This window comes from Daucus carota, chromosome 6, assembly GCF_001625215.2.
Source record: "Daucus carota subsp. sativus chromosome 6, DH1 v3.0, whole genome shotgun sequence".
In the NCBI taxonomy this organism is placed as follows: domain Eukaryota; kingdom Viridiplantae; phylum Streptophyta; class Magnoliopsida; order Apiales; family Apiaceae; genus Daucus; species Daucus carota.
Genome location: NC_030386.2, coordinates 21,943,499 through 21,954,914, shown reverse-complemented (window position 1 = coordinate 21,954,914; position 11,416 = coordinate 21,943,499). Strand labels below are relative to the sequence as shown.

At 33.8% G+C, this 11,416-nt stretch overlaps 2 protein-coding genes across 2 annotated transcripts; both read left to right on the top strand.

Moving 5' to 3' along the window:
• The first annotated feature begins 307 nt into the window (after positions 1-307).
• Positions 308-3,334, top strand: LOC108225804 (succinate dehydrogenase subunit 6, mitochondrial). Its single transcript, XM_017400764.2, has 4 exons — positions 308-467; positions 1,003-1,176; positions 2,150-2,252; positions 2,959-3,334. Exons 2-4 carry the CDS (start codon positions 1,006-1,008, stop codon positions 3,111-3,113), a joined length of 429 nt encoding a protein of 142 aa, XP_017256253.1. The 5' UTR covers positions 308-467; positions 1,003-1,005; the 3' UTR covers positions 3,114-3,334.
• Positions 3,335-8,442: 5,108 nt separating this feature from the next.
• On the top strand, positions 8,443-10,684 carry LOC108225755 (probable cinnamyl alcohol dehydrogenase 1). Its single transcript, XM_017400701.2, has 5 exons — positions 8,443-8,660; positions 8,761-8,874; positions 9,301-9,528; positions 9,635-10,077; positions 10,238-10,684. The coding sequence occupies exons 1-5, from the start codon at positions 8,572-8,574 to the stop codon at positions 10,444-10,446; spliced, it is 1,083 nt and encodes a 360-aa protein (XP_017256190.1). The 5' UTR covers positions 8,443-8,571; the 3' UTR covers positions 10,447-10,684.
• The last annotated feature ends 732 nt before the right edge of the window (positions 10,685-11,416 follow it).

The window sequence follows — 11,416 nt, the reverse complement described above, 5'->3', positions numbered from 1 at the left end:
AAGAATGTAATTTTAGAGAAAAAAAAATTCATTTAAAAAAATTTATCATCTAACTGCTGTACCATATAAGACATAGACAACAGAACATCAATGTTTAATATAGAAAATATGTAATAAAATTAATAATTTATTACTAATATTAGATATATTAAAATTATTTAATGAATATATAAAAATATGTTACCGTGCACTTGGAAGTTGGACCTGTTACAAGTATATAAATATACAGTCATCATGTGTTATGTACTTATGTCATGAAATTTTTAAAAAAATGGATCGGCAGGAATTTATATAATTTTATCGTCTAAATATTGTTTAAATTTTACAAAAAGCACCGCTAATACCCTCATCTATCTTTGGTTTTTAATCTTTTATTTTATCGTCACAGACAGACCCGCACACAAATCAGTAGCAAAGCCTCCCATCATCTTCAACGGATCCGATCCGCCTCTTGTTTAATCCTCAAGGTAATCATCTCCCTCCCACCCGCTCTATACGAATTGCGTTTAATTTTATTATTATACATATCTTGTCGTTGCTTGTTGTTGTAGTTGTGTATACACATATACATACACGCTGCTTTCCTCTTGTGATTTTGCAGGTTTTTAAATGCCCCAATTGCTTATATATTTGTATTTGTGCTTTGTCATGCCCTGTTATTGTGTTATATGTCTTTCAATTGCGTAAATATAGTGTTCTGCAGCTCCGTTGATTATCTATCTGGTTTAGGTTTAAATATACCACTTTTGAGGCTTTTCAATTCAAGTAATTGGTTAATCAGGTTTAGATATCACCGATAAGATTTTTTGTTGATTACTTGAAAAGAAGCTGCATATGTCGTTTCAGGTTCTGTATTGTATCATTTCAAGTGTTTCTCTTGTTCCTAGTGATTTGCGGAATTATGACTTGTTAATATTCAGTTGTGACGCTATTAGAAATATATCGATACTCATTTTGGTGTTTATAATCTTGAATCTGAAGTGTTTTGAATTTTTTTTGTAGAAAATGGCAGAGACAGGTGACTCTGTTTTTGGGAGTTTAAAAGAGTTTGTGAGTGATAGATTTTGGTTTGTGGAGAAATATCATAAGTTTATTGATGGCCGGCACAAGCCTCTTTCTTGGTCTGATTCTGATGTCGATGCGTTTATCGCATGTGATCCTGTTCATGGCCCAGCTGTATGTATTTTGCTCCTCTCAACTATCAACCTGTTTTATTTTCTCATTATTGTTTCCAGCATTTCATTTAAGTGGGTACTTTTCTGTTTGCTTGTTTATACAAAGTGGGTATTTGGGATGGTGATGTAGCACGGGGTGGCAGTTTCAGGTCTTGTTCTTGTGTGCTAACAGGTCAAGTTCGGCCCAAGCTTAATCCACCAAAACTGAAAGAAGTGTTTAATTGTTAAAAAAATAAATTCTAATAATGGATCATTTCAAGTCAATTTTCAGTTGAATGGATCATTTTTCTGTTATTTTCGGGTTTTAGTTGAATGTAAATTTTCAGTTGAAATCAGGTGGCAAATTGGGTCAGGTTCAAGTCATGTCTGATATCGCAACCCGCTTAGAGAGTATTTAAGTTAGTGTTTTGGATGGGCGTCTTTTAAATTGGGATTTATGGCTATGTTTTTTTGGTATGACAAACTAAGCTGCAAGAATCTGAAATTTGAATAGAGAGCTCTTAACAGGTTCTTAGTTTATCTGGTTAGGATGTAACATACTTGCAGGTCTTCTATGTTCATACGTGGAACAAATTCAGTATTTATGGCTATACTATGTTCTTTTTTGTTTTATGTATTACAAAAATAAAATACATTCTAGGCCTTCAGGACTTGAGGTATCTTAAAAAAAAATCATACATGTGATCTGTATTTGTCAGATGTCATCAGTTACTTACTTACCAGTAGTTTGCCCTGGATGTTATGTGTTATTTAATACTCGACATGACATAATAGAATACTCGATTGACAAAATAGAAAGAAAAGCTACGAGTGGAAAAGATTTATAATCACTTGAAGTACGCAGTTATATTAATATTGTTATTTCACAGTTATATTTAATCTTAGTGCATATGTACTATTTAAGAGAAGTATTTCTTGCCATTTTTTTAATGTTGGCTCTAACTGAATACTTATTTTCCCATTTACATTTGTAGTTAAAGTCTGCTCGGGAAGTTACAAAATTTGCTGCTGTAGGAAGTGTCCTTGGAGCAGCTAACCTCGCAGGCATTGCTTGGAAATATTCAAAAAGTCCTCATGGTAGGGAGACACTGATTACACTCTCATTATATACTCGTAGTTGTTAACATGCTTTAAATTATAGTTTATAGTGTCAAGGTAATACTTTATCCGGTTGAAGGTATAATCTATTTTTCATTGAAGTGACCGAGTATAGTTTGTTCATAATTTGATGTATCACTTAGAAAATCGTTTTGTGTAAATCATTTGCAAATCTCGTGACTTTTGAAGTTGATAATCCCTATAAACTAAAAATTTAAATGATTTTAAGATATAATTATATGTTCACCATCACATAGTGCCACTTGTCTTATAATTACTGTAGGATACAAGATAGAGCAGCTGCTTTTGGTCCTTACATGAGGATTACGGCTAAATTAGTGGGAACCATTAATATGAAACAGGTGGTTGTATTTGGCATCTCTAAATTGAAATAGAAGATAATTATTTTGCGAGTTTGTTTTGGATAGTTGGATGTTTACCAAGTTGGTTTGGTATTGGTGCACATCTTCTATTCGGATTGGACTTCAGCAAAATAAATGCAACTATTTATTCACATATCCTAATGTTTTTTAAAGTCAATTTGTTGGGTTCTCTTTTTTTTTCTCTCTTTCGAAAATCAGTTCCACAAACACATGAGTAGAAACTTGGCAGGAGGCAGTATGTACAAAAGCAAATAAAAAGCTATTAATACAAAAATTGCAATAAGTTTATTTTTTCTTGTTAGGTACTGCACTATCCTTGGCAGCCGGAGCTGTCTTCGGTTGGACATTTGGGCATGAAATTGGAAATCACTACCATCAACTTTACAGGATGGATAGCATGGGTGCACAAGTTAAGTTTTTGGAATGGGTGGAGAGCAAGAAAGGAGTGTCCTCGTAGAGTTTCACATGGATTTTCAGGGAAACTCACATTAGGAGAATAACAGCCTGAAGTGTTTGGTAGTTCTTAAGCTATTAATAAAGTTATATGACACAGTTAGCCATTTGCACCTCCATATATATGAATGCATGGTTTCTACTTATTGCTGTATTGCAGAAATGTTGTGAATGAATCTTGTCTTTTGTTATATTTTTCTAAACATTTACAAGGTAACTTCTATTTGTATGGTGTCATAAAAAGTAATTTGCTTGCCCTGTATGGTGTCATAAAAAGTGATTTGCATGCCCTAAAATTGATTGTGTTACACTTGCTCACCATGCTCCCTGCTTTGCGAAAACCAAAACCGGAAATTAATGTTTTGCAAGTTCTAATTTAGCAGCTATGTATGTATCCCTATCGATAGATATATGTTGTATACAGAATCACAGATCCATTGCTGAAGATCCAATTCAACAACTGAATAACACAGTTACTGGCAATCTGACAGTTTGTCTATCCTGAGGTCAAACTCCAGCAAATAAGCAGGTAAACATTAGTGTCAGTTTTGTTTGTATGTAGCCTCTTTATTTACCTGTCCTATGTACATTAAGGCGGTTTAAATTATACATACAAATGATAACTTATCACCTGTCAATAAGCATCTCCCAGCATTTAGGTAATTGACATATGGAATGTGAATACTAACTTGTAGGCTGTGCTTGGTTGGAAGGTAATGAAGTTACTCTGTTTTATGACATTTCTGCGTAACATAATATTTTCAATTTTCATTTTTATTAATAAAATTATTTCTATTTAATTTACAAATTAATGCTCATCCTGCTCTCTCTTATTTTTCACAAACTCTACCATCTCCTATTTATATTCTATAATCTTCTTCACCCCACTTCTTGTGACCTCTTCATTTGTACTTTTTTGCCCAAACTCAAATCCATTTCTATTCAAACGACTAGATACTACACTGGATTATCAATTTATAGAATCCCTTTATTTTATTCCACTTAAAACTGATTTTATTTATTTTTGTTTCCCTTTCCTGTGTAGCTTATTCTGTAAACTATAAACCCTCTTCAGAAGGTATTGTCTATTACCACTATATTTGAGCTATGTTAGTGCTGTTATGTTGTATTTGGTTGGGGTGAATGAATATGGAAGGAATGGAATGAATTTGAACTATATTATGGACAAATGTTTATAAATTTCATTCCTTCCTCCATTCCATTCGTTGCACCATATACTAGAGATCACACACCCAATTTGAGAAGGAATGCTCCATTTTCTTCTCTAATCTCTTCATAACAATTTTGCACTCCCTCAATTGTTTTCAAAAAATTTCCTTCTATCTCTACTATTTTCATTTAAATTTAGTCATTCCATTCTCCCCAACCAAACACAACATTATTGAACTACTAAAGGGACCTCTGGCTAATTCGTAGTTTTTTTAGTCCACAGTACATCTGCAAACTAGTTGTGGAATGAAGATGATTAAACAATGAATAGTTTTGCATAATTTACTCTCATCATGTTATGGTCCCCGTTTTCTCTCATCATGTTATGGGTCATCAATGAACATAAATGATCTGTTTTAGACCCATGAACCTTGTTGTCCCATCTGTTATGCCCAGTGAACGTATATTATCACACCCAGTAAGTTTGATTAGATGTGCTACTACTAAATCCTTACATACATAAAGGCCTGTGTATTACAGACTTGTAGTATGTGTAGAATTGAATAGTTGATGCCAGCATTCCCGCTTAACTCTCAAGGCCCTAGGGCTGGTTAAGCTATGGTAGTAAGTAAAGTAATAAGCATGAGGATTGTAACTAATTTGGCTATATTTGGTTCCACAAACATGACAATAGCTTTGACATCAAACCATATGGACATACTTTTATTACTGTGATCCAGGACTCCAATGTAGCTTTGTCTGCTGTGAAACAGATAGCTTAATGAAATTAAAATATGGCATGTAACGTATGCAAAATATCTCATGACAGCAATCAACAGCCTGCCCGAACTTACCTAGTCCATTCTAAGTTGGGACAAGCAGAAACAAGGCTGTTAATATTGTCTGAAATGAATATTATGTATTTGTATGTCTAGATTGAACTGAAACTTCGCTACGTTTAGGACCTGAATGATGGGCCACTACAATTACAGTACAAGATTGAGCGGCTTTTCTGGCATTTTGCCCCCTTCAACTTTTTAGATTGTTGTCGTTTCAAAGAAGAAAACGAAGAGAATAAGTTAACTGAAAAATATACATCATTCTCGTAATTGGAGGTCACAGTAAGTTGAGATTATGGGGGTGTTTGGCCGGGCTTAAAAGTCCGGATTGTGGGTTTATAAACACTTATTCGTACTGTTTATATAAAAAGTTAGGAAGTACTTATAAGAAGTTGAGAATACTGGTTTTTGTTTCATTGCTTCTACTTCTTTTCCAAACATTTTAATCACTTATAAGTGTTAACTTGCTTTTAATTTATACTTCACTTCTTTACTTTAAGCAAGAAACATTTATTTTAAACTCACCCAAACGGTTTTTATATCTTTGAAAAAAACAGGTCTCAGAAGCAGCATGGAAAAAGGAAAATTTCAGTTCATAATCAAGAAGAGACAGCCTGTGAGTTAAATGATTCGAATAGGATTACCTAATAACGCTGAATTCATTTAAAATAGACAAATGACAATATATAAATTGTGATTCTCCCTTATTATAAACTTCAAGTCATGATTCTCATGATTGTGGGCCTGTGGCTTTCTTTTTTCGTTTGTTGCCAAATCATATACCGCTATTTTTTGTGATCAAATATCTAATAAGATAAGCCTAGTTTAAGCACGTCAACCCATGTTTTATTCTTGCGCTGATATTCCGAGACAAGCCGAGCTGTAGCTGAACACGATCCGATGGAGTAGAGCCTGAGCTTTCTAAAATTGACTTCCAAGCAAGTGGCACCAAAATATTGTTGAAGCGCTGCTAAACTTTTATCTCATCCGCCAACATTTCTTCACTCTTACGACATGATATTTTGAATAGTTCTTGTAATGAGTTGTTGAACGAGTGGTCCACAAATACAACCAGGTTTGGTGCCAAATTTTTCGTTTTTAATCTAAATTTTCGATTTCGGTTCGGTTTTAATTTTAAAAATTATCAGAGGGTTTGGCCACGTTTGTGTGACATCTGTTTGGGCTAAGCACTAAAAAAGAGTAGCATCAAGTATGGATAAAAAGTGATGGAATGGTTGATGTGGTGGGCATCTCTGGCTTTGTGGATGCAGAGTTGAGGTGCCACCATGTGAATGGCTGCCTGCCTTTTATCTTGAAATTGTGGTTTGGTTAGGACGTCCACTAGTTTGGACCATTTTCACACTCCGATCATAAATTTCGTATATGAAACTATGCGAATTTGCGGACCATTTACAACCATATTTGTATGAAAATGTTGAATCTTGAATATGTGCCACATCACTTGTATTAGGGGTGATCGCGGTCCGGTTTGGTTCGGGTTGGAGGTAGAACCGGAACCAAACCATATATTAGCGGTTTTTAAAAATCTCAAACCAACTCGCGACCCGCAAACCATTTAACCCGGACCAAGCGGTGCGGTTTTTAATGGTTCGGTTAAGCGGATTGATCGGTTTATGACTAAGGCTTATAATCAGAAATGAGAATTTATGAATAACACTAGAAAATAGAAGAACATTTTGTCTCAATTTACATAATTTCACATAGTTAAATTAAAATACAAATTTTAGTCTAATAAAATGCATAAAGTTGAACCGAAGTCGTGGATTACTGAATTGATATGACACTTAGTTGGTATTGATAAGGTAAGCAACTAAACAACCTAGCAAGTATAAACTAAAAAATTAATATATTTATGTAAAACTAATATTTTGTATATATATAATATTAAATATTTATACTATATATATACACATGCGGTTCAGTTTTATAACGGGTTGGTTTAATATAAAACCGAAACCAACCCACAAACCACGGTTTTTTAAATTAGTCGAACCGAAACCGTAAACCTCATTGCGGTTTCGGTTTGGATCGAATTAATATCGGATTGATTTATGCGGATTTTGCGGTTTAAACCAGACCGTGATCACCCCTAACTTGTATGATCGAATATACAAGAGTAGGTAGGATTATGGTAACGCTCGAATTATCAAAAAATGCTATGTATAGCATATATAAATCTTGAAATAAATTCTTATATCGCAGAAATGATCTGCCGAATATGCCCAATATTACTCCCTCCATCACCCTGAATTGTTTACGTACACTGTTTGCACGCATTTTGAAGCTCGTATAAAATATTGTTTCATAATTTTTTTTATAATTTTTTTTTTTGAATAAAAGTTTAAACATCAAACTTTTATTCAGAAGAAAAACTATACTTTAAATGAGCGTGAAACAACGTGCCAAAAAGTAACGTGAAGAAATGGAATGAGGGGGATAGAGGGAGCAGCACCTTAGCCTGAGTAAGTTCATAAGTACGTATGAAGAAAAGACGATAATGCTGTGAGGTTTAGAGAAAAGATATGAAAAATCAAATATTCTTGGTGAACTTTTCAATCAATAAACACGTCCAAAGCACGTTACTGACCCCAAAGATAACATATAATTCTTTCAAGTAACTTCTCTATCGTATTAAAATTCTAGAGAAGAAAAAAAAGTAAATGCAAGTCAATGTGAGGTTTTTGTAGATTTTAGTATCATGTTAGTTCAAAATTTTCCTTTTCTTGCTGCAGTTGTTTACATGGTTGGTGAACCTGTATTTACCCTTTTCTCGTCACCAACGTAAAGCTAATATCTTTAGTAGTGTAATGTTCGAAAAGGGAACATACTATAAAAAACACAACCATGTGAAAAAGTTATTGGATGGAAAAATCTATAAAATGAGTGATTTTTTTATAAAAATATTATAATTTCTATGTATATCTATCAAAAGTTTAAAATTAACGTCTTCGAATAAAAAAAATTAACCGTCAACTTAACTCTTATATATATATCAGAATTTAACTTATAATTCTTTTACACAAATCATACGAAATATATAACTTATTTCTGATTTATAAGTACCGAAGCTGGGTTTCTGAGGCAGCCAGCCAAATAGCGATGCACATCTTTCACGCATACAAAGCTATCCTCGAGCTGAGTCAAAGATGTGCTGCAGTCATTGCTATATTTATGTTAGGATAACACAATATTATAATTAATTAATATTATATAAAGAATAATAATAATTGAATAAATAAATATATTTATCAAGATATCATACATTGCTTATACCTTTAAAAAATGGTTCACCAACCCCGCCTGTAGCTAACTTGTCTCCTTTCAAAAGTCGCCTAGCTAACTAAAACTCTCCACTGCGTATATATATGTGTGCTATCCATACACTTCCCATTACAAAAAAGTCACTTATTTCTTTGCTCGGAAATAAAAGAAATGGGGAGCTTAGAAGTTGAGAGAAAGACAATTGGATGGGCTGCAAGAGACCCTTCTGGAGTTCTCTCACCTTACACTTACACTCTCAGGTTTCTTCAAAATTATCTTCTTGCTTCACTCATTCAACTTACTTCATATTATTTTAATTGTTCTTACTTTTACTTTGTATGTATATTTTTGAATCAACAGAGACACAGCCCCTGAAGATATTTTCATCAAGATCACTTGCTGTGGGATTTGCCATACTGATATTCACCAGATCAAGAATGATCTTGGAGCTTCCAATTATCCCATGGTTCCAGGGTATGTGAATTTTCATTTTGCTGATTTTGGTTTTTGTAGCAAATTTTGCAAATCTTAATACGTAAAATTATGTGTTTATCGGACTCAGGGGCGGAACTAGGATTTCAAATTAGCCGGTGCTGAACTAGTATAAATAGTTTTCCTTTATAGAAAAACTCACCAATTTAAAGATTAAAGTTTCTTATAAAGAGAGACTGGGTTTTTGATTTTATATAGGATTAGCTTTTTATAGTACAATTATTTAATAGCTGGTGGAAGTTCGACAAAGAATATGACTAGATTGTCAATTATTGGATAGATGGGATATTAAATTAATTCCTCTGATATAAGCAGATGAGTAGTACTAAGTAGTAAGATTCTGTGCATTTAATTCTGGGTTCCTGGTTCACATTGATTGTGCTTTAATATGTTCTTCTTGTTGTAAAGGCATGAAGTGGTTGGTGAGGTGGTGGAGATTGGGACAGATGTAACAAGGTTCAAGGTAGGAGATTGTGTTGGAGTTGGCACGATAGTTGGATGTTGTAAAAACTGCAGGCCGTGCAACGCTGATGTTGAGCAGTACTGCAACAAGAAGATCTGGTCCTACAACGATGTCTACACCGATGGCAAGCCCACCCAAGGAGGCTTCTCCAGCTCCATGGTTGTCGATCAAAAGTAATTATTCATTTTGATTAGCTCATGCTTCACATTATCTCAGATTGAAGAAATATTTGATCTTACATTTTATTGAATCTAATTGATGTGTACTTCTTTCCGATAGGTTTGCAGTGAAAATTCCAGATGGAATGGCACCGGAACAGGCAGCACCTCTGTTATGTGCAGGGGTGACAGTTTACAGTCCTCTGACTCACTTTGGTTTAAGTAAGATTGCTGGACTTAAAGGGGGGATTTTAGGGCTTGGAGGGGTCGGACACATGGGGGTGAAGTTAGCGAAAGCCATGGGACATCATGTGACTGTCATAAGCTCGTCTGACAAGAAGAAAGAGGAGGCAATGGATCATCTTGGTGCAGATGCATACCTTGTCAGCTCGGATACTACTCAGATGCAAGAAGCTGCTGATTCGCTTGATTATATCATTGACACCGTGCCTGTTAATCACCCACTCGAACCTTACCTCTCCTTGTTGAAACTTGATGGGAAGTTGATCTTGATGGGGGTTATCAATACTCCTTTGCAGTTTATCTCCCCCATGGTTATGCTTGGTAAGTCGATACATATTTTCGCTCACCAGAGCGGAGTTGAATTTGACATGATAACCAAGTCCGTTCTGTTACAGAATTGTTGTGGTGAACTATGACTGACTTGACCAAATGTCGTAAAATATCATTTGTTAGTAATATTTTTTTGGGAAATTTTGTGTAGGGAGGAAGGCCATAACAGGGAGCTTCATAGGGAGCATCAAAGAAACAGAAGAAATGCTTGCTTTCTGCAATGAGAAGGAGATAACTTCATCAATTGAAGTAGTGAAGATGGATTACATAAACAAAGCCTTTGAGAGATTGGAGAAAAACGACGTCAGATATCGGTTTGTTGTAGATGTTTCGGGCAGCAAACTTGATCAAGAAGAATAAGATCAGTCCAGACACAAGATGCAGATAATGATCTCAAAAACATCATGGCACTTGTGGTGAATGCAGTTTTTTCCATATATTTAATTTGATGAATTAAGTCTATTTGTGTTGTTTATTCATGGCTCATGAGTTGAAAAATACAATAATTTGATGTTCTGGTGTGGTGGTTGTTTCTGATGGTGAAGTTTTAACAAAAGACATGATATTTTGAAATGATACAACTGTTGTATTGAGTCTATTTGGTTGGTTCGTGTGATGCTTTCCTTTGTTTGGAAGTGCATTGGATTTTATTTTTGGGACAAGACAATATATGGTATCACAACAATGATGTTTAACAGCAATTAAATCATACCTAATTTGATATCAATATTAGAGCATCTAAGCTGACTAAAATTAGAACCGCTAATATATTGTGTTTCGATGACATGGATTATATTTGTTAATTACTTCTTATGTCTCCTTCATTTCTTTACGTTACCTTTTGGCACACTTTTCAATACTCTTCATAATATATCTTTAAAAAAAAAATTCTCTGAATAAAATTTGATGTTTAAACTTTTATTCAAAAGCAGGAAATTTAAAAAAAATAATTATGAAACTATGCTTTATAAGAGCCCCAAAATGCGTGCAAACACTAAACATAAACAATCACGGGGACGGGGGAGTATATTTCAAAAAAAAAAAAAATGTTATTAATATTGTGCTTCCTTGATGTTACTTATATTGGTTGGTTATATTTTAAAACGGTATCATTTTAATAATAAAAATAAATGGCATGAAATTTTTTTACAGATTTGACAAATATAGTTAATATGAGGAAGTTGGCTATAAATATAGATAAAGGGATTGTAATATTGAAATTGAATTTTTTTATATAATTTCTATATATTTTTTATTTATAACATATTATAATTATTTTTAATTAGAATGTACATAATCGAAGATGATCAGAAAGAGTTGGTAAGATGTG

What these genes read in the sequence shown, in the direction of transcription:
- LOC108225804 (XM_017400764.2), top strand. Translation starts at nt 1,006, where the DNA reads ATGGCAGAGACAGGTGACTCTGTTTTTGGGAGTTTAAAAGAGTTTGTG. An exon ending in ATCCTGTTCATGGCCCAGCT is followed by an intron (nt 1,177 to 2,149) that starts GTATGTATTTTG and finishes TTACATTTGTAG; the next exon opens with TTAAAGTCTGCTCGGGAAGT. An exon ending in ATATTCAAAAAGTCCTCATG is followed by an intron (nt 2,253 to 2,958) that starts GTAGGGAGACAC and finishes TTTTCTTGTTAG; the next exon opens with GTACTGCACTATCCTTGGCA.
- LOC108225755 (XM_017400701.2), top strand. Translation starts at nt 8,572, where the DNA reads ATGGGGAGCTTAGAAGTTGAGAGAAAGACAATTGGATGGGCTGCAAGA. An exon ending in AATTATCCCATGGTTCCAGG is followed by an intron (nt 8,875 to 9,300) that starts GTATGTGAATTT and finishes CTTGTTGTAAAG; the next exon opens with GCATGAAGTGGTTGGTGAGG. An exon ending in TCCATGGTTGTCGATCAAAA is followed by an intron (nt 9,529 to 9,634) that starts GTAATTATTCAT and finishes TCTTTCCGATAG; the next exon opens with GTTTGCAGTGAAAATTCCAG.